Here is a 23,538-nt window from a genome sequence, read left to right as displayed (position 1 = left end):
TTTTTATGGCTTTTATTTAGTACCTTGATGCTTATAGTAATGATCTACAGTTGCTTAAAGAAGAAGTAAACCCTGATTGGTTTTACTTTCTCTTTTTCCCCCTGCGACGTAAAAGCATATTGGGCTAGGATGCATCGCATACTAGCCCATTGTGTTGCACTTTCCTGCAAACGAAGCCCACAAGTTTAGGAAATATTTCCAGTACCTACAAGTAAGCCTTATTATAGGCTTACCTGTAGGGAAAAGTGATGTGTAAGGGTTTACAACCACTTTAAAATTTATGAACGGTGTGCCAGTAGGTATTTAGTAGTGCTCACATACCTTGTACAAGGATGCCCGAGCCCCAAAAACTTGTGGTGATCATGTTATACAAATTTTGACTAACTCTCCTGATTGAAAGCAGAATCCTGCCTCCACGCCTTTTGTGCATCCCAGCTGACCAATAGGGAGTAATCTGCGAGCGTATTAAGAGGTGGGATGCAAAACAAGATTTCCGTAGACTTAGCGAGCTTCCAAAGCCTTATAAAAGGTATTTGAGGACACATTTTCATAACCGTTGCCCATTTTTTGCAGAAACTGTTCAAGTCTTCTTTTAGAAGCGTGTCATGCACATTCTGCTATTCCGTGCTGGATCTCTGCATTGGTGTCAAAACCAAGACCTTTGAGCTGGAACCTCAACTCATTGCAGCATTGCCGTAAACTTGCCGAATCGTGTCAAACATCTCTGTGGCAGATTTGCCCAGTTTTATGCAAAATTTCATGTTTGCACTTTGTTCCAACTTGCTGTCAATAATGAAATAGCAGAAGTGGTAACGCACATGGTCAGAATAGCACCAGTTGCACAGCTCCCGATGTACACAGGACGATGTCTTTTGGCACACTGACTTATGAACGCTGGTGTTCTCTGTGACTGTGCTGCCATCTGTTGGGGTGAAACTAGTCTCAAAACCTTTTGATACCACCTTGTATAATCAAAAAGCAGCCTTTGAGCTTCAGCCTAGTGATTTTGTGTAGGCCAAGATGATGTCATGAGTTTGCTGCAGGCATGGGGGAAGCTCTTCCCAGGTCCCCTATCTCCCAATAGTGATCAGATTGTAATTTTTTGAAGGGCACTATAGCTGCAGCAAGGACCGATCTGTGCAATAAATTTGTGAACGAAACCTAGAATCACACAGGCATTCGAATTTACATGATTGTGTCTTCTCAGTCCAGGAAGTAGGGGCTGAAAATGGATAATGCCTGAGCAAAGATGGCTTTGTGCTTTTGGAGAGAAAAGTAGGAAGTAGCTTTATCAGGGGTGTACTGTGATAGGAGATGAATAGCTGGACGTGTGGTAGTTACATACAGTAAGGGAAAAAAGTATTCGATCCCCTGCTTATTTTGTATGTTTGCCCACTGACAAAAAAAAAGTCAGTCTATAATTTTAATGGTCGGTTTATTTTAACAATGAAAGACAGAATAACAACAAAAACAATCCAGAAAAAATGCATTTCAAAAAAGTTTTAAATTGATTTGCATTTTAATGAGTAAAATAAGTATTTGACCCCTTCGCTAAACATGAATTGGTAGCAAAATCTTGTTGGCAATCAAGAGGGCAGACGTTTCTTGTAGTTGGCCACCAGGTTTTCACACATCTCAGGAGGGATTTCATCCCACTCCTCTTTGCAGATCCTCTCCAAGTCAGCTTCCTCCACATATATTTTCTATGGGATTAAGGTCTCGAGACTGGTTAGGCCACTCCAGGGCCTTAGTGTACTTCTTCTTGAGCCACTCCTTTGTTGCCTTGACTGTGTGTTTTGGGTCATTGTGATATTGGAATACCCATCCAGGACCCATTTTCAATGTCCTTTTCTGAGGGAAGGAGGTTCTCACCCAAGATTTGATGGCACATTACCATCATTCCTTTGATGCGGTGAAGTTGTCCTGTCCCCTTAGCAGAAAAACACCCCCAAAGCATAATGTTTCCATCTCCATGTTTGACGATGGGGGATGGTGTTCTTGGGGTCGTAGGCAGCATTCCTCCTCTTCCAAACACAGCGAGTTGAGTTGATGCTAAAGAGCTTGATTTTGTTCTCATCTGACCACAACACTTTCACCCAGTTCTTTTCTGAATCATTCAGATGTTCATTAGTGAAATTCAGATGTACATGTGATTTCTTGAGCAAGGGGACCTTGCGGGTGCTGCAGGACTTCAGTCCTTCATGGCATAGTGTGTTATCGATTGTTTTATTGGCGACTATGGAACCAACTGCCTAAAGATCATTGACAAAATTCTCCCATGTAGTTCTGGGCTGATTCCTCACTGTTCTCATAATCATTGAATCTCCACAAGGTGAGACGTTGCATGGAGCCCCCAGACCGAGGAAGATTGACGGTTATTTTTTGTTTCTTCCATTCGCGAATAATCTCACCAAGCTGCTTGGCGATGGTCTGGTAGCCCATTCCAGCCTTGTGTAGGCCTGCAATCTTAAAAAAAAAAAAAACAGTCACCAGCGCTAATAGGTCTTCCAAGGTGTGACATAATGGATATCAGATAAAATGGTGGTGTTAAAGGTATATATGGTTCCCAAAGCTAAGTGGATGCTGCCTTCCTCAGATGGGGTACTGCTCTGAGGAAGGGGGTGCGCCCCTGAAATGCGTTAGCTGTACCCCATGTTCTGTGCATATCCATGCACTGCGTTTATGGCCTTTTGTCAGTTACATTTTGTGAGTACCCACTTTTACACAAAAAAAAAAATATTATTAAATTATCTCTGATAATGCACTAGGTATGCGCGCCTTCCATTTATGTTTTTCTTGTAGGTCTGCAATCTTGTCCCTGATGTACTTGGTCTTGGCCATGGTGGAGAGGTGTCTTTTACACAGGTAACAAGCTCAGATTAGGAGCACTCATTTTAGGAGAGTGCTCCTAATCTCAGCTTGTTACCTGTATTGAAGACACCCGGGAGCCAGAAATCTTGCTGATTGATAGTGGATTAAATACTTATTTCACACATTAAAATGAAAATCAATTTATAACTTTTTTGAAATGCGTTTTTCAGAATATTTTTGTTGTTATTCTGTCTCTCACTGTTAAAATAAACCTACCATTAAAATTATAGACTGATCATTTCTTTGTCAGTGGGCAAATGTACGAAATCAGCAGGGGATCAAATACTTTTTCCCTCACTGTAATACTTATCCTGCATGCACTTACCATGAGAAATATATCTGAAGCTAGGTTCATTTGACATTAAACATATTTTTTACTTGGTTTGTTGCTGGTATACGTTGTTTTTTTTATAGCGGACTCTTCAATATACCTTATGCTTAATCAAACACCTAATGAATTGAATCGGTGTAAAATAATGCATGTTGACATTGTTAAACCTTCTTTTTATTCTACAGAATCCTCCAATGCTTCATTACTGACCAATGCCGAGAAAATTGCCACGATTACGACCACGCATACGCCTCAGACATTATCCCAGGAAACAAAGTAAGATTTTACAATAAAAAGGCCTTAAAGTGGATGTAAACCCGAAAGAAAAAAAACAATTCTTTGCTGTCACAATGTAGAGTATAAGATTTCCTATCATCTGTGCCCAGTCTTGCCACACAGAGTTAATCCAGCTCTGAGCAATCCTCTTTTATTGTTTAGTGAAATAAAACGGACTTACAGAGAAAAACCTTAGTTTGTTCCGCCCCTTGCTGTGAGTGACAGGTTATTTACATATCTCATACACTAGCCTGGAGACAGGCATTATTTTTTAATTCCCACCCCCACTCCTTTTCTGAAGTCATGTGGTTACTTTTCTGGATTTTGACGGGATGTTAGTGATCATAGTAGAATTTAGTGTAAGGGGAGTGTAGAGGAGGGCGGGGAGTCTACTGACATCACGACTCTACCCACCAAGCTCCAGACAACAGATCCACCCACAGAATCTGCAGTTTTTCAGTTCTTATAACAGACAGAGGGGAGACATTTGACAGGTAAGGATACATGCAGGAGGCATCTATATCTTTATAGATCAGCACTATGACAGTAGTTTAGAAAGGATGAGAGTGGGTTTACATCCACTTTCAATACAGAAAAGCCTGGAATTGAATATTGTTTTTATATATGGGTTATCTTGTGATTTAATCGTCTTCATGTCTCTGTCTTTTTCTTTTTAAACACAGGAACAATTCAAAACCAAAGCAAGAGCCCCAGTTTGAGTTCAAAAATCCACCAGCCACTCAGGTAAGGGAGATCATAAAGAGTCGGTTTATTGTCACTAAAGATATATTGTTACTAGATAAAAAAGCTTTTGTAGGATGGTAAACTTGAAAAGCTGTGGCGCATCAAACTTGCAGTAACATTGTATATTTTCAAGCCCCTTACACACACACGCTGGCAGTAGAAACATTTTAGGGTGAATGTGGAGCCTGGTTTCAATGTTTGACCTGCACTTTGTTTATCCTTGGAAAATTACAATAAGATTAATTGCATCCCCAACAAGCAGTGTTAATTTCATTGGTGAATATATATTCATCGATTAAATTAACACTATTTTAGTTGACTAAAATACAACTTAAACTAGAACAATTCAGATGACTAAAATACGACTAAAAACGAAAATGGCATTTTAGTCAAAAGACTATGATTAAAACTAAATTGAAAATTGACATTAAAATTAACACTGCACTACCGCACAAAAAAAGGGGGAGGTTTCACCCATAATTTAATCTTTACTTTGATGGCTACAGTCCCGCAAGTCTAACAATATATATATTTTTTCCTCTTGCTCTGTGTACCTTGCTGCTAGGGTGCCTTGTGTTTTTTTCCTTCTTCGGCGATGCAGTGAGGTCCGTCATATCTGGCAGCTCTTCTGCTCCTGGGAGATGTGTGTCGTCATTCCCAGGAGTCAGTGGCCATTGCTGCACGATTGCATCGCGTTATTTCCAAACAGGAAATGATGTGATGTAAGGCAGTTCTAAGCACCATTTGATTGATTAGCTTTGTTGCCATAAAAACGGGGCGGGCACTTCCTCAGACGCCGCCCATTGTGATGGCAGCCAGATACAAGTCCTGTGTGTAATGCGCAGGCACGAGATCGGGAGGTGCATGCTGGATAGCCAGCAGCACCTTAGCCAGGAATAGAGTCCTAGTGGGCTTCACATGCCCACAGTCAAGATGGAGGCGCTCAGCAAGGAGAAAACAAAGGTTAGTTTTAACAAAAAACATGTAATAGATCGGCGGATTTAATATTAACATCCTTAAGAGAATTTAAATAATAGTAGCAGAACAGGTGCCTTAAAAAAATTAAATAAAAAATGGGGGTTTAAGAAAATATTTTTTCTTATTTTTTTTTTCTAATATTTAATGTTCGTAATATATTCAGGTAATATGTGCAATGGCATTACAGCCAATAGAGTTTACATTTTTTTATTTTAAGTTGTACTTCTGTTTGTCAAAAAGTGATATTTTTGTTTTTTTATGAAACGACTAAATCTAAATCATATATCACAACGACTAAATCTGTGTCTGTAGTGCATGTTCAAACCTTAATACCATAAATAATATGTTATTTGATTTTACTCCAGTAGTATATAATGAGTTTGGAAATTCTAGAGAAATTATTAAATAATGCATTACAATTTAACTAAACCTATTAGATTTTGGTCGACTAAAATGTACTGGAGATTATAGTCGACTAAAATACCACTTGAACAATTCAGATGACTAAAATATGACTAAAACGGCACTTTAGTCCAAAAACTAAAATAGCATTTTAGTCAAAAGATTAAAACCAAATCTAAATTTGGCATAAAAACTAACACTGCTAACAAGGCCAGATTATTTTTTAAATGCTCTCTGTCCAAGAAATGTATGGGATTGTGCCATCACCATGGTCAAAAAGCACTCTCATTTTTTTAATCCACTTTATTTTTATTTTTTATTTTCTTATTTCATACATAGATATGCCTATTCGGCATCCATTAAAAAGCACTCTCCTTAGATTGTGCAGAACCTGATCAGCTGTGAAAGCAGTGACTAGCCCTTTATCTTCACATGAGAATTGTTTCTTTCTTTCTGGGCTTGGCAAGGGTTAGATTTAGAACTATAATTAAGCATGAATTTATGCTGAATTTAGAGCTTAGTGAATCAAACGGTTGCTATAGTGTGGCAGCCCCAATGGTGTCCCTGGAAGAGTCACGTTGTATAGAGTAAAAGGATGAGAGCACCAAATTGTAGGCAAGGATTCAAGCCCCAAATATTGGACGAGATATCTGCAGATCTCCTCTCCAATTTTTGGGACCTGAATCCTTGATTACAGTCTACACTGGGATCTAATTGCTCTCCAGTGCAGGATTTTCTTTAAAGACCCCAACAAGCATCAAACACGACCACCCTATGTGTAGAGATAGGATAGCAATATAGGTTCTCCTTCCAGGTTGCTCGATCCATTCTTGGGCCTCTTGGAATCCAACAGATGTTAGTATACAACCCTAATCCATCACTTTTATAAATCATCATCACATCCATTTGTCTGCAAAACGAATACACTCACAAGGATCTATTCCGTGACTTTTTAATTTTTGATTTTTTCCTCTGTTCTTCAGTCCAAATGTAGGTATTGGTATATATTTTTATTTGTCATAAAAGAGCCTATCCACAGCCGATATTCATCACATTTTGGGGGCTATGCACAAATCCTCCTTCACCTGGGCTGCAATTTAACAAAAAAAGGATTTCATATAGCAGTTATTTTAGTTACACAAATATATCAATGTATGTATTCTATAAAAAATGATAAATGCATGAAGCACAAGAACATAATTTGAATTGGTTTAATTGTTGAAAGCACATAAAGTAAAATTGATTGTGAAGATTGCATTAAATAATAATGTATCTATTACAGTGTACATAATGAGATTGCAGTTTAATATGATGAAGGTTTTTTTTTTTTTTTGCATAACCCCTGAAATGCTCTTGATGGGCAAATGATGAGCAAATAAAATGTAATATCAGCTCTATGGCTTGGTGCTCCCATCCTTTCACTCCATATAAGATAAATAGGAATGGCCCTGGGGCTACGCTTAGGGCCAGGGGTGGATTATCTGTACTATGGGCTCTTGGCTGTTTTCAATTGACGGGCCCTACACGTCAATGAATGAGTTCATATATAAGGGTCAATGCACACAGCCATTTCAAGTTTTCGACATTTATTTGTGAAACATTTCTGCAAGATATAACATATGGACCTTATGCAGTGGTATGCATTTTACTAATTACTGGTATGATGGTGGCAAATAATAAAATAATACTTTTAGGTACAGTGAATGTGCATATGTGTTATGTAATGTTTGATAATTGTAAGGCCGGGTTCACACCTATGCGAATTGGTTGCGGCTTAAACTGCGTCCAATTTGCATATCATTATAAAATACATTGATTTCAATGAGGCTGGTTCACAAATGTGCGATGCATTCGCACTGCGCATTTCCGGAAAAACGTGTGCGTTTTCTAGGCATTGCGGTGCGGCTCAGGTGCGAATTCAGGCCCATTATCTTCTATGGGCACGCATCTGATTCGCAGATGTGTTCATTTCTCTTCAGGAATTCTCTCATTCACCTCAATACACTTCCCCCCTCCGCCAGGTCTCCAAATTCGCAGCTAAAACGGAGATGATCTGCTGAACAGTTTTCTCTTATCTCTCTGCAGAGATAAGAGAGCTGAAATTCGCACCGCACAAGTGTGAATCCGGCCTAAAGGAAACTTTTCATGGAGAAAAAATTCAAAGTCATTGTTAATTAGCTGCTGAAAAAGGGCTTGCATAGCTGAAACAGACTTCTTGTGCAGAGCACTAAACTTTTTAGCATCCTCATGGGACCCCCCTGAAGTCTGGGGCTCCAGGCGGTTGCCCTTTCTGCCCTTATTATAATGTGCAACTGCTTACGGCTGTTTTAGGGGGATAAGGATTCTTAGAAATCCTGTCTACAAACGTGAATACTCTTGTTGTCATGGCTGCAAAGCTGCAAAATTTTGGTTTTTGCTGACAATTTTAGAAAATAATGGTCTCGGATTTAACCAGAAAGTTAAACATTGTAAGTTTTGAAATTGCACAATGACTGGTTTAGCAATTAAATGTTTTGTATGAATTTTTTATGAAACTGGAATTTTCCTTAGAAAATTATTTATTGTTAAATTTATGGCTGTGATGATGAGAAAGGCACAGATATGTGGAAACAAGCAAGCAGACTTGTCATAGCTGTTTTTAAGTGATCTACATTCCTCCTTATCCTGGTGGAAAGCCAGTTCATAATGCGCGTTGCTCTTTCCTGATAAGCCTTCCCCTTCAGCAACAAAGAAAAGCACTGAAAATATGTTTCGGCATCTTGCTGTACATCAGCCGTAGAGGATATTTACCCGAAAAAAACTGCTTGGTTATGGAATTTTTCATAGCACATTTATCAGGTCGGGAGACAGATATTGTGCTGATGAGCCGTTCACCTAATCCACGGTGCGTTTCACGTGATAGCTCAAGTGAGGAGATAAAATGCCGTAACTCAGTTAAACGAGCATCAAACAAAACGGGATGTGGCAGATATTGTACTTACTGCAATGTGGAAAAATAACCTCTCTGATGTTTTCGAAAACTGTCAAATGTAACAAGCATCTGTTTCTTTTTTCTTTGCGTTTGTGAAAGCTTAATACAGATAAAACACATATAAGTGGGCGGTTTTACCTGTCAAAGAATTTTCCTTTCTGTCCATCCAGTCCTGAGATTTACAGAGCGCTGTTACTCAGCACAACCCTGATTTTTCTTGTGCCATTTAGTAATGCTTACAGGCATTCTCCCTCCTCCTGTGACTGGACCGTGAAAGGAGAATCAGCAGACTGATAAGCTCATGTGTCTGTTACTCTGTTCTCTCCTCCTATTAACATTCTTCTTGTAACACATGAGCGCTGCAGTACAGCTACCTAGTTCCTTTTGATGTCTACCTATCTCTCCTAATTTAAGTCCTGCTATACAATGGATTGCAAGAGGCTGATATTAAAGTCTTGTTTTTTTAAATAACAAACATGTTATACCTACCTGCTCTGTTGCAGTGGATTTTCACAGAGCAACCCGGATCCTCCTCTTCTCAGATCCCTCTTCAGTCCTCCTGGCTGCTCCCTCTTGTTGAGTGCCCCCACAGCAAGCAGCTTTCTATGGGGGCAGCGAGCTGCAGCTCTGTGTATTCATTCAGACACTGAGCTGCCGTTTCGGCCCCCGCCCCCTCTCTATCCTGATTGGCTAACTTTGATTGACAGCTGTGGGAGCCAATGGCGTCACTGCTGTCCCAGCCAATCAGGAGGAGAGTCTCAGACGGCCGAGGGACTCGTGGAAATCGCTGGACAGAAATGGGGCTCGGGTAAGTATTAGGGGGTGCTGGGTAGAATGCTACACACAAGGCATTTGATCTTAATGCATAGAAGGCATTAAGATAAAAAGCCTTCTGTGTGCAGCAGCCCCCTAATACTTACCTGAGCCCATCTAGATCCAACGATGTTGCACGAAACACTCGGCTGCCCGGGACTCCCCTCCTCATTGGCTGAGACAGCAGCACGGCACCAGTGGATCCTGCTGTTGTCCAAAGCAAGTCAGCCAATTAGGAGAGAAAGGGGGTGGGTCATGGCTCCATGTCTGATTGGACACAGGGAGCTGTGGCTTGGCTCAGGTGACCCCCTAGCAAGCTGCTTGCTGTGGGGGCACTCGACAGGAGGGAGGGGCCAAGAGCACCAAAGAGGGACCTGAGAAGAGGAGGATCTGGACTGCTCTGTACAAAATTAACTGCACACAGGAGATAAGTATAACATGCTTGTTATTTTTAACCAAAAAAACAAGACTTTACAATCGCTTCCATCATGTCTCAATGAATACAGAACAAAATTAATTTTGTGTCTTTTATATCTGCCTAGAGTTCAATATCTTGCCATACAGTATCTGGCTGAGGATCATTCTAAACATGAAACCTTTTTCAAGTTACACAGACATGGATTGCTTGTAACCAATCTTGTATTATTTCATTGTATAAGTCTAAAGCTGGCCATACATGATTTTTTGTTTTTCACTCAACCAATGGTTTGAATGAAAGTAAATGTATAATTTTATGTGGATGGAGGAAACCCTCCCGCAGAGCTATTGTATTCTGACAGCAGGGTGATTCCCCACCATCAGAATACACTCGTCAGCACCTGCTGGCTATAGCCGGCGGCACTGATAGAGCAAACATTTTTGAACAGGCTGACTGTACAGAAGTTGGTTGTACAACCATCCGGCCCATAGATGGATCGAAAATTCAGCCAGTCCCTGTTGAACTGGCCAAATTTTGATCCATTTATGGCTGATTAATTCTGCCTTATTGTTTTCAATCCATTGCTTAGTATGTTGAAAATGTAAATAAAAACTCTCCTTCTCCCTGGTACTGACCTCCACATACTCATTGCTTTGCGAATGAACATGTGTCCTCCCCTGGGTTTAATGATGCCTGGATAGACTAGGTACTTGCATCCAAGTGCAGGCCTCTAACGTTCCTACACATCAAACCATGTCCTTATGGGTCTGGCTTAGTGTTAGGGACATATTCATGCTGCAATAGAAAAGGACATTCACCAGTCTATTACAACAAATTTGGAATCGTACAGTTGTCTAGAATACCGGTGCAATCATTTGGATGGGTGTCTATATCACATAGGCAGGTCATCTGGTCGTTTAGTATAAGCTGATGCCAGATTTCTAGAGGTGTTCCCCTTCAATCAATCTTGCATATGAAAGAGCTTTCAGAGGTCAGACTATATCTGCATATGCTACTGCCATCCGATGTGTGTAGCCAGCATTTATCAGTTCCCCCCATGTCTTGGGTTGTGCCTTTATAGGGTAGCATGGATAAGTGCATGTATTTTCTGTAAAGAGTTCTGGTGATCAAATGTTTCTTACAGTAGAGTCTAAGGGTACAAATGAATGTCAAAATTAGCATTTGTAGGGCAACAGGAACACAAATAATGTAAGCAAAGGGTTAAATTGGTAACCAATGTCTTATTTCTGTTTTGTTTTACTTTAGCAACAGGAACCAGAATTTTATACAGTAGAGCTTGATAAAGGAACGAAAGGTTTCGGGTTCAGCCTCCGAGGGGGAAGGGAGTATAACATGGACCTTTACGTTCTACGTCTAGCAGAAGAAGGTCCTGCGGAGAAATGTGGGAGGATGAGGGTATGTATAAAAGCTTCACTCTTCCCTTTCATCAATACAATCTTTGTATAATTGTTAAATACATTCAGGCTTTTTACATTGTTCTGGGACTTTATTGGTTCTGAACCATATTTCTGGTGATTGCTACCTCATGCAGCATATTTTACAATAAGTAAATAGTTCTTAGAGAGTGACACTTTTTTTTAATATAGACTTGTGGGGGGCCCAGCGACTCAAACTACTGTGGTGGAAGCTGTAGTCTGCAAGAGATAAAGTAAGCCAATGAGCGATTTAGTCAACTGATGCCCATTCCACACAATACTAAAGTTTTATTGTGGCATATGTGTGCAGTATGAAGAGTAGCAGGTTGGAACCTTGTTGGTGGAAAGATTGCTTGATGGGGAGCTGCGCTGGGGAAGGGGGGGGGGTTATATTAATGGAAAACTAATGGCAAAGTTTTCCTTTGATTTATCTTAGTAGATGCTGGAAAGCGGCATTGTACCTAATGCCTCTCAGAATTTGAAGGGGTTCAATTTTTACTGCATTTAAAAAAAAAAACATGATTTTTAAGAATTCGGCAAGAAGTTGTGGTGGGGCTGGGGGGGGGGGGCGGGGCTGAGTTGTAGCAGGAGGAGCAAGGTTTGAAAGTGGAGAGTGAGATCCCTCCGCTAAAATCTATAGAAGACAAAGCCCATGATTGACTTTAAATTAAATAACAAACTCCACATATAGCTAAATATCTCTTTCAGCTGAGGTGGTGGGGAATTTCTGCATCCTGTAGTCTGAGAATAATAACAAATAACTTGTCTGCAGGTTTATAATACCTTCTAGATGAAAGGAAGCTGTTTCTTGCAAACCTGCTTTATTACACTCATTGTTATTTTCTAAGAGACAAACGCAACTGCGAAAAGCAACTGCTAAAAAAAAATAAGATCACAACTGAGATCTTTCCTCCTCTAGATCCAGTGTATTAATTAGATTTTTTTTATATCAATAGAAAAGAATTACAGTATTTATTGGCGTATAACCCTCACTTTTTTACCCTGAAAATAGAGGGTAAACTGTGCCTGCGTGTCATACGCAGGGGGGCTGTGGAAAGTTTTTTTCCTGAAACCTCCCTTTTAAAGTTAGGGTGCGTGTTATACACCGATAAATACGGTAAGTTGCTTGTGCTTTTAGTATTTTTTAAATTGTGGTTGGTTTGCTTTGTTTTTATATGTACATGCATTCTGCTTCAAATTGATGTATTAAACAATCTGGGTTTTTAAAATTGGCCATATTCTTTCGTTTTTCATATTTATAACAAACAGTAAGTAATCTTCAAAACAAGTTAACAGCACTAAAGTTCTTTACATCGTTCTCTCAACTGCTTAGCTTACCCCCACCCCACTTCCAGCAAGGACTCAGAAATTTTAGGATGAATTGCTTTACAGTTCTTTCATCTGTAGGGATCAGTGGGAGATTGTTTTAACCCTTTCACTGTCAGGTCCATATGTCGTACGGACCTGACAGCAGGGGGCTTTAAACACAATCCGGATAACACCGGATTGTGTGTGGAACTGACAGGCAGACTCCTGCCCATCAGGTGAAAGCATTGCCTCCCAATTCCCACCGCCCTGCCATGTTTTCCTGGCTCCGCTTGCCCATCTGCAGGCTCGGGACCATCATGGTGGGTGCCAGCAGCTTGGGGAGGAAGTAGAAGAGGGGACACAAGTCCACTCTCCTCTCCTTCGTGCTGTGACCTGGAAAGCGACGTTCAAGACGTCACTTCCGGGTCAGCATCTCCGTGTCCCCGGCTAGCTTAGCTTTCAGAAAATATATAATGTTTAAGGGTTCTTGCGTCATCTTTAGGGCTAAAATTATTTTTAAATGTGTGCAAAAAAGCTCAAAAAACGTATTATTATATTTGGCATGATATTATATATCATGAGCTGTCAATGTGTTATTACCTTACCATATGTATTATTTGTACAAAGTCGGCCCATGTGGGCCTTGTCCCTGTTATAAATAAAAAAATAAAATAATAAAAGTGCAAAAAAACAGATCTGGCAGCGAAAAGGTTAAATCTCATTTGCTGCTAAAGGACATGCAAATACTCAATTGATACAAAAGGAATTATTTGTATAATAGAATATTTTTTTTTAACTATAATAGGAATATTTGGATCTTTGCCCATCAGACTGGCCCAATATTTGGACATAAGAACAGGTCTTGGAAACTGCTGCTTTTAATACCTGACAGCAGTATTTTTTGTGACAAAGTTGCCTAAACCATTTCTGTTTCTAATACTCTTTTAATATTATACAGAAAAAAAAACGTGTAAAGCATACTATCCTAGTTCTTAAAAATAAAATAAAAAAATAACAGAAGATAGAAAATTTGCTTCACGTGTATCAGTCTGAGGTCCATTATTGTGAATCCGCAAGGAGAAAAGCGACAGGGAGGCCAAGGTTATTTTTTCAGCAGTCTTGCTTTTGTACTTGATGCGATTACAATCTCAGTGTTATTACAGTGGTAAAGAGACTGTGACCAACACTTTCCCTTTTTTTTATTTTCTATTTTATTTTTTGTAACAAATGAAATAATAGGTTATGCATTGCTTCTCGCAGGTCGGTGATGAGATTCTAGAAATCAACGGAGATACCACAAAGAACATGAAGCACACTCGGGCAATTGAACTGATTAAAAATGGCGGTCGGCGAGTGCGTCTAAGTCTGAAACGTGGAGATGGTTCTGTGCCGGAATATGGTGGGTCAAACACTGAAAACCTTCCTTTGCTCCCTACCATCACTCCATGAATGATCTCTTTCTGTCAAGAATCTGGAGCAGGAAATACTTTTTTCTCCTTTAAATTTTTTTTCTTTAAATCACCAGTGTCTTACCAACTCTTGTGAAATCTGATTAATTGCTTCGCTTGTACTGAATTTCCGCTCTTCTCAACCTCTGCTTGCTTCTGTGGACTTTTGGGGCTCAGTATGAGGATTTAAAAAAAAAAAAAAAAAAAAAGGCAACATAGCATCTTTTTGGTGAAGGAGGAACTTAAAAAAAAAAAAAAGTCTATTTGTTAAAACTCTACTGTATTGAACTGTGCCAAACTGTTCTGATCCTTCTTTTCTAACAAATAAGGAATCCGCCATTTACAAAAGAAAATTGTCATTCTTACTGGAAATCACACACTTTATGAATTCTTCCTAATTTGCCTGCACTGCAAACATAACGTTTGTGAATTGTTGATTCCTGCTTGTTTCAGCATTGTTTTAACCAGAAAAAAAAAAAGATTTTATTTGTCAAAGCCTAAATGAAAAGGAAATTTATTTAAAGAGTATGGAGATATATATGTTATCAGGGAACTGAATATTCTAAACATAATTCTATTTTATGCGAGAGTATGTTATAGCAAATACTGTGCTAAGTTCAGTATATTGTAAAATATTCCTATTTAATTGCTGATGGCTCCTATATGTTTATGTATAGGGCATGTCCCAACCAAAGGTCTTTGAAGTTTCTATAAACCGTTCTGAAGCCATTTTTTAACCCTTCCCAATTTTTTTTTGTCATCATTCTATACTTTGCATACCATAACTGGGCCATTTGCAAATACATAAATAGATACTGATTATTGGGAGTTTTAGAAGACTTAAGGCTATTCATACCTGTAAACAAATATATGTACTAGACATGTGTCTGATTCCCGGATGAAAGGATTGCTTCAGAAACAATGAGTGTCTTACTGAGATTGTTCTTTATTTGATAATGACATGACCATGCCAGAGCATAAGTTGTGCATGTGTAGTCAATCAATTAACTTAAGATAGGAGCAAAGACATGCAACAGCAGAATAACTAAATTTCTGCAGATCCATTTTCCTATACCTTATGCCTATGAATAGCCTTACAGGTCTTTGATGCATCATTTCCTTTCTTTGTATTGACCCCCTAGCAGAGAATTTTTATTTTTCAACCCACACTTTTAGTACACTGCATTAAAAAAATATATATAATTGAGAGGCTATACTGAAATTTACTTATGCAACTTGTTTGCTACCTAAAATAAGTTTAGAAAAAAAGCTTCCCTTCAATAAGGGTTAATACCTACCCCTCTTGCTGCCCACTGGCTTTTAGCAATGGACCCACTTTTGGGTTTGGTGGATCATTGGTCCTCTGCTGTGCAGTGTGGTAGCTTCTGCTGTCCCCTATGTTACTACTGTGTGTGTAGTGATAGGTCAGACGATTTTACACAGTGAGTTTAGCAGTGTGGAAAGGGGTGAGATGTAACCCTTTTTTTACAAAGAAGATTTTTCTTAACTTTCTGTTCAGTAGTGATAGAGTTGCTTTAAAATTAACTTGTGCTGAAGATGTAGTGTGGGTAGTATTGACTAAAAGGTGATATAAGCTATTTTTTTAGATCACCCCCTGCAAGGTGCTGCTAGAACTATCCAAAAAACCCAAACTTCCAGCTGTGGGGAAAAATTCCATGCTCCCAAACAACTAATTGCCAAACACTAAGCTCCAGAGGAATCCTATTAAAATACAGACTTTCTTAAAGTCAGCGTTTGCATAGGCCAGTGATGGCGAACCTTGGCACCCCAGATGTTTTGGAACTACATTTCCCATGATGCTCCAGTATACTGCAGAGTGCATGAGCATCATGGGAAATGTAGTTCCAAAACATCTGGAGTGCCAAGGTTCACCGTCACTGGCATACTCTTTTCAGGAGCTCTGGAAGTAAGCTGTGGGGAGGAGTAAGATATGTTTCAGCACTTTATGGCTCTATTCGTGTTTGATATCACCGGGTCCAGTTTAATTTAAAGGGGAATTATCTGCATTTTCTATCTTATTGATAATGATAAATATTTTTCAAAAGTAGAAAATTACTGCCAAAAATATATTTTAATCGCTACCAAAAAATATTTTTACATTCCAAGCTTTTGGAGCAACAGTGCTCTTCATCAAGAGTATTTACAAATTTTGTAAACAGATGTGACAAAGGATCTTCAATGCTCCAGAAGCTTGCAAAAAACTGAAAAAATACTTTTTTTAACCAATCCAAATGATTTACCATGTTGCTGGCTAAGATAATACAGTATTCTTTTTCATCTGAAATGGGAGTATACTATTTTTTTAAGTTGGGGGAACAGCTTTTAACTTGTTTACCGTTGTTTTGATTATCTCTAAGCATCCCAAAAAAAAACTAAAGGCCGGTCAGGAAACGGTACTTTAGAAACATTTTTGTCTTCCTAACCCCTTGGCCTAACAATTTACTATTAAATTTTAGGTTTCACTGGAGGGGTTTCCTGGCCGAGCACAGCATAGGACAGCATTAGGGCTAGTGGCAGAGAAAGTCACTAAAGGGCACTGTGCATTGACAGTTCTTGGGGTTCCCCCCATTCAACTACATCACAAGTACAAACGTTTGGGTGGAAAGATAAATATATTGATGGAGATGATGAGTTGTGTTTGTGATACTCAAAACTCTTTCATTGTTGATAAAATGCAAATGGGTTCATACAATAAATAGCCTTTTGCTTCCAGTTAAAATATTGTCAAGAGGAAATGGTTGACCAATTATCCATATCTCAATGGAGTTAAGCTTGCCACCTAATAAAACAGAAGGAAGGTTTGGGCTGGGCATCATAAAAAATGGATCCAACGTTCCATTAAGAAAGCAATGTCCGGGTCTACATGATGGCAGGAGGGGACCAATCACTTGCCTCAACCTCATCTAGTATAAATGGGCCCATAAGTCCCAGACGGCCCTTGTGCAGCAGCACAAATGTTATGTCCGAATATGAAAACTTATGCTAATGGAGCAGTGCAGTGTGTATAATAGAAGGCTTTTTCCTGACTAATGGTTGGGGTTTCATTTGGTGGATGTCATAAATGTAGACGATCTACAGGGAGATACCTGCGCATCTTCAAACTAGTGCCCTTATCTGCCAAGTTATACATTGCTGGCAGTGGTGCACTTGTTGTACTTCGGATCATTTACTCTTCTCCATAGGGGAGTGAATGATCTGGATACACTCCTAATAAGATTTCCAAACAGGTTGATAATTGAGCATCTCAGACAGACACACATTTTATAACATCTTATAATTGCAAGCCATTTTCAAAATCAGGAGAATTTTTTTTTACCAGAAGTTCTCTTGTCATGAAGGGATTTAACTTCTGTTTCAATTTAAAAGATGTATTAGGAAAAAAGTCAGGACTGTGATATCAGTCATTACAAAAAAAATAAAAAATTCCACACAGGTCTGTTAGCTTGGCAGTATAATTTATCATATTTTATAGAACTCATGATACTTCCCCTTTAACAGAACTGTTGCCAACTGTATCTGATATTATTTAGAAAACAATTGCAGTGGTTTTTTTTTTTTCATTCTGTACATTTGCATAGACTAAGAAGCATAATTACGATTGTGCAAGGTCCTTGACATCAGTCACAACATCACCCTCATCAAAAAATAGTATCCCATTGAATTGTTCAGAAATATTTTGCTGTATGCAACTATTTTATGTATATATTTTTATTGTCCATTATTTTAATGGTTTCTCGTTAAAGATGCACTGTATTGTTAAGTACCCATTGTATAAACTGTCTTGTTCCTGAGGGGATTTGCCTCGATACATGGCTTTTGCACCCCTAACTAAGACAGATGGGAAGCCAATTGACTTTTCAGCAAACGTTTTGCTTTACTAATTTATTTGTTTTAAAAATAATATAATGCAGAGACTTTGAAAGTTTTGCTGCTAAAAGCTGTACAGGTATAAACCATTACAGGGGGTCATTTGTTTCATGCTCCCCATTATAACAAATGTGAAGTTCCAGCGTAATACCTCTTTAATGGAACATGCTTCATAGTGAGGCTGTATTTTTATTTTTTTTTGTAATTTAATTTTAATGTTGTGGTCTGCTGTGGACTTGTATATAGCTACACTTTTTTTTTCGTTGAATGTAAATGTTCATTTTTTTTTTTCTGGCAACCTGTTAATCTGTTTCCCCGTTTTTTGATTTTTTGAAAAATATATTTATTATAGTCTTGTCTGTAAAAAAAAAAAAAAAATCACATTCTAGATGCCTAATGTCACAATAGAACTCGCAATTTTCACAGCCTTATTTGGATGTCACCTAGCCAACTTGGTCGGAACTAAAAATAAACCATCCTATGAATTATGAAGATTCAATAAATCTGTTTCTCCTTTCCTCTTTCGATTCATAGGGTTTCTAAATCTTCTACTTTTTCTCTTTCCTTCTCTCTTCTTCACTTGTCTTGGTGCGGGGCTATACCTTCCTCAGCGATGATACCTCCTAATATCGCTGCATGTATGAGAAATGACAAGCTCGGAGAGCCTTGCATCTACCTAATGGGCCAAAATCAAACTACGGTTTGTAGCTAAGTCAATCCTAGGTGTTTCTGTGCTGTGGCCTAATAATACCCATTGCTTGTGCTTTGCTAAACTTTCTACCTGTCCAGTAACTCATGAACACACTACATCTCTCTGGTCCACACAAGTAAGTACAATACTGGATGTTTCTGATGCAAGCCCTGTGAATCCATCGCAACCATATTCCAAAACGTTTGCTTGCAAGCTTAATGTCTGGCAAGTTTTTTATGAAATACGTATGGTGGCAAGCATGGTGGCCAGTCTAAAAGATGCAATCCTACCAGTTTTGTGGCTTGACAAAGTGAAGTGTAAATTTAGCCTTGTTTTTATGTCTTTATAGATTGAGCCAGCCCTTAGATGAGCAAAAAGTAGCTGTACAGTTTGTACTATGTTGATTTAGGTAAAGCATGCTATGTTTTACCCTAAACTTGCATGACATATTGACAGTATTGTTTCTTGATCTAGGCTACAGTGTACTGGAAAAATTCTTAGGCGATCAAAATTAAAATAGTCTTGAGGCCATGTGGATAAAACTTCAACAGAATTTTTTTAACAGCTGATGAGTTGGGTAATAGGTTAAATCATACTAGAACAAACATTTCCGAAGATTTTAATAAGGTATTTTTTATTGACAAGTATAAACTGGTGCACTATTGAAAGCTTTAAAATGAACCAGTCATTTTTGGACATGTGTAGGAATCTGAATATCCACTCCTAAAGTGACTTATTTGCATGAAAAAAAAAATCCTACTATTTACCTATCCAGCAGGTGGCAAAGCCTCAGTTGGATCTGTTTTAAGATCTACAGCTTCTAGGAGAATCATCTCACACCTTTTAGTGTGTCGGATTCCTATTGTTCCACTATTTGCTGTATGCCAAATGCTACATCACTACAGGACACAGTACTAAAATAAGTGCTGCTGGAATGACACCACAGCATCAAATGAGGGACCTGGCATACAAGACACCTGAAAGAGTCTCCTCACTGGCCACCAGAAAGTTAAATATCAAGTATTTATTGGGAATTTAAATAACAGTCGCCTTATGGTGCTAATGAAGCCTCTTTCTGCCATTTTTGCTCTGACAGGGAGAGAATATAAGTGAATAATCCAACTTAGGTGACTGAGAACTAAGACTACAGTATTACAATAATTCAAGAGTATTACAGATGCCTATTGGTGACTGGCTCTCTTTAAGGGAAAATTGATTTACTGCTAGATGTAAACATATGGTCATTTTATTCTACAAACTACCCTATTCTGGGATCTACTTGTTATTTCCTCAAGAATGGAATTCACCACCAAAAGCCTCATGATGCAATAAATGATCCAGTCAAAATACCCAGAATTACAGTGACAAATATGTGGATATTCCACTTTCCCTCTACCAGAAACATCGGTATTACTGCAGTGCCAATGAGGAATTGGAACTGTTAAATTGGCAGTAAAAGGTAGATTTAAGAACCAACATTCACTAATTCAGACATTCAATAAATACATTTGTCAATAAATTTAACAGATGTTAATACTTCTGCTGACTGCATTAACAAACGTGTGTTGCATACACTAACTAAAGGGGTAAAGTCTTTTTTTTTTTTCCAAGTGTGCACAAAACTAATTTTATTTTTCCTCACCAGAAGCCAACAGTGACAGGAGCAGCCCCACAGCCAGCGCACAAAATCTTTCAAAAATGAACACTCTGCCATCAGAGAGACATCCCATGCCATTGGAGTTCAATTACCCACCAAATACTCACAAGTCATTACAGCATGAGGAAAAACGGATTCACATCAAAGACCCTAAAAGCAGCAGGGACTACAATAAACATAATGACCATCACACTTGGAATGGGTCCTCTAAAAATTATTCTGTACAAAGTGGCCGAAGGGAAAGGTCTCCCGAGGCCAGGCGGCCAAGGCAAGGGGAAAGAATGGCAGTCAATGGACAGAAAAAAATGTCTCCTGACAAGAGAGTTGAAGGGACAAAGAGTGCTGATGACACTTTTGAAAGGAAAGAAAAAGAGAGAAGAAGAGATAGTTCTTCTCAAAGAACTAGGGAAAGGTCACCTGTGCGAAAAAGAGATGGGTCACCCACCCGTAGAAGAAAGTCTCTGGATCGCTTTATGGATCAAAGAAGATCACCGGATCGAAGAAGAGAGAGTTCACCTGAACGAAGAAGAGCAAAGTCATCTGACAGGAGAAGGGAAAGATCTCCTGACAGAAGACGGGACCGCTCCCCTGAAAGAAGGAGAGAAAGGTCTCATGAAAGGAGGAAGGAAAGATCTCCAGACAGACGAAGCAGAGATCAAAAGTCCAGCAATCGAGACCGTGATGATCATAGTCTGAAGTCTGATACTATGAAAAATGCTAGACATGCCCAAGAACGGAGGAAACCCTATAAGGAATGTATCACAGACCTCAGTATCTGATCAATCTGATGTCACATTCCAGCCTTTCCAGTGGGAGGCTTTCAGAACAAAAATTCTTTATAGTGTCTTAGCACCCAACACGTAATGACCCTGTACTACCATGGAAATGTTTTATGCAGATGAAACCTTACTACAGAGCGTTGTGCCTGATGTATATTAAAGAAAGTATTTTTGATGTATCTTTTTTTAAGTTATTTGCCAAATGTAAACCCCTAAGGGATAGAACATGCTCTTCAAGGAGGTATTTTATTGACTTTTTTGGACTTTTATTTCTGACATCTGTAGAACATGTTCATGGCACTGGACAGTAAATACGATTTTTTTTCCCCTCATTTGTGGCTAGGCTTAATCATCAAATTTATTTTTCTGACTGTTATCTGAAATGGCAGCCGATGTAATTAGAATTATATAGGCCGGTGGTAAGAAGTTAGGAAATGTGGAAACAATTGTGAAGAATTTTGTCAGTCTAACTGATCTAATGGAGGATAATCAAGACTACTATTTCAATGAAGGAAAAAAATAAGCACACTTCATAAAAGCAAGTTATGTTACCACATTATAGTTTGCTAGGTGGGCCTGCAGTAGATGGGTTAGGACACCAGCTGAAAGTACTTGGCAAGTGGTAATCGAGACCCTATAGTGTTAAACTTTGACGATTACATAATATTTCAAAGACTAGCAGTCTATTGGGTTAGAGCAGTGATCCCCAATCTTTTATAACTTATAGCACAGACCAGGTTCCAAAGTTGACCTGCATGTCTGTAATGCACTATACAGCCACTGACAATAAATCAGGTCAGATATGGTAATTATAACAAACAGCCTATCATTGGCACTGCACAAACTCACCTCCACAGGTCCCAATTTAAATCTGTTGTGCAGATATAAAAAACAGAACATTTTTCTATTTAAATTACAATCTTTGGAGTAAGGCAGCTCTTTTGCTACTGGAAGTGTTGGTGACCTATGTGAAATATACAACAAAAAAATCAACTCTTTAGGATCTTTTTGTTTTTAAAACATTTGGATCTTATCCAAACTTTTAATAATTACGAAAACTCATCAGATTCCAAGAGGTTGCCAATTTGCCATTAGGACTGGAATCTGGCATCCCTGTAAGAAATCTAACCAATTAGAAGCCTTTAATTGCGACCTGTTTTCATTTCAGATAGTTATATAATACAGAACTAGCTTTAAATGGTAGCTCTGTAATCAGAGGATGCTAAGATCAATATCCAGTTGGGCTAATAACATAGGTATCCCACACACCACTGGTTGGAGATCAGTGATCTACAATAGTTTTCTGGCCCCTATTTTAAAGTTATGGTCAGGATGGGTGAACCACGGTGCGCCAATGGAAGATGTTGGGACATGCAGGTCTCATTGCATGGCCCTTTACTTTTTTATATATATATTTAAGTAACTAACAGTAGATGGTGTCACAACTGCTGCATATTTTCAGTCTAACATATTGCTTTACTGCCTAGCTGAGCCGAAATGTCTGCCACTTCTCCAAACATGCCACACTTACGGTGCATTTGTACATTAAAAAAACAAAAACGAAAAAAAAACATACTGACGTGAATGAGCGTTGCAAGTCTATCACTGTTGTTGCTATGGTACTGTACAAAATAATGGCCAATCATTGTGTGTACAGAGGAGAAATTGTAATTATTCAAGCCTGTTGAAATAACAAAAAAAGCTTTTTTTCCTTGTATAAAAGATACTTTATGATGAAGAAAAAATCATGAGAGGAATGTGATGTGTTTTTATATTTCTGAGAATGAAGAAAAAATTATAAATCAGGAATATATTTTAATGTAAACTGAATCAGGTATGTAAAGGTGTTTTCTTTTTGGGGAATCGGATGCCATCGGAGTGACCTGGAAGTGTTCGTTGCTTCAAGATTGGGACTAGATTATGGCATTTGTGGACCTGCTTGTCAAGTATAAAGTACTTGTATACATTCTTCAATGGTCATTTCTTGTACCCAGTCCATGGTGTTATCTTTTCATTTTTGATTTTCTTTTTGTCTTGAAGAAAATGAGGTTTGTGGGCCAATCTTTGTTTTGAAACACTATGCATAGATCTATTCGACACTGTTCATAACACTGCTTTATTTAAACCTATGGAAGTTATGACAATGATTTGATTGAAGGTGATTGTTGACTTTGAAAATACAGGCTTCCTGACATGGGGCAATACACAATGTATGTAGCTAGACAAGCAAGTCTGTGAATGCTATTTTTATTATAAATAAAGTTTTCAATACAAAATGTACCCTTTGTCTTATGAAAGCTGAAGTTCTACATGTAGTTCTTATGTTGCATATGAGCAGACGAAATAAAATGCGCTGGTTACGATGATATTCAAGGTATCTTTATGAATTTAAAGTCCCGGGACCAGTACTAGCAAAGAGTTTGGCTAGCCCTACCACAATCTTAGGACTTGTGTAGGTACTTTTAGGTGCATTCAGCTTCCATTTGAGTTTAGTTTGCAATGTTTTAAAGAGTTCTATTCAAGTTCC

At 38.6% G+C, this 23,538-nt stretch overlaps 1 protein-coding gene across 10 annotated transcripts in view; it reads left to right on the top strand.

Annotated features, from left to right (window-relative positions):
- The window catches only part of MAGI1 (membrane associated guanylate kinase, WW and PDZ domain containing 1), a 693,886-nt gene extending 670,595 nt beyond the window's left edge, over window positions 1–23,291 (top strand). For 7 of the 10 annotated variants that reach the window (XM_040359187.1, XM_040359189.1, XM_040359182.1 and 4 more), the window contains 5 exons: window positions 3,388–3,478; window positions 4,162–4,222; window positions 11,071–11,220; window positions 13,809–13,947; window positions 20,221–23,291. In XM_040359187.1, coding sequence (XP_040215121.1) covers window positions 3,388–3,478; window positions 4,162–4,222; window positions 11,071–11,220; window positions 13,809–13,947; window positions 20,221–21,011 — 1,232 coding nt within the window. In that variant the 3' untranslated portion in view covers window positions 21,012–23,291. Of the gene's footprint in view, window positions 1–3,387; window positions 3,479–4,161; window positions 4,223–11,070; window positions 11,221–13,808; window positions 13,948–18,495; window positions 18,585–20,220 lie in introns of all 10 variants that reach the window. The other 3 variants (XM_040359190.1, XM_040359188.1, XM_040359183.1) reach the window with 2 other exon arrangements.
- Window positions 23,292–23,538: the final 247 nt, after the last annotated feature.

The sequence above is a fragment of the Rana temporaria genome, chromosome 7 (assembly GCF_905171775.1).
Source record: "Rana temporaria chromosome 7, aRanTem1.1, whole genome shotgun sequence".
Classification (NCBI taxonomy): domain Eukaryota; kingdom Metazoa; phylum Chordata; class Amphibia; order Anura; family Ranidae; genus Rana; species Rana temporaria.
The sequence above is the reverse complement of the archived record's forward strand: the minus strand, read 5'-3'. Positions and strand labels throughout refer to the sequence as shown.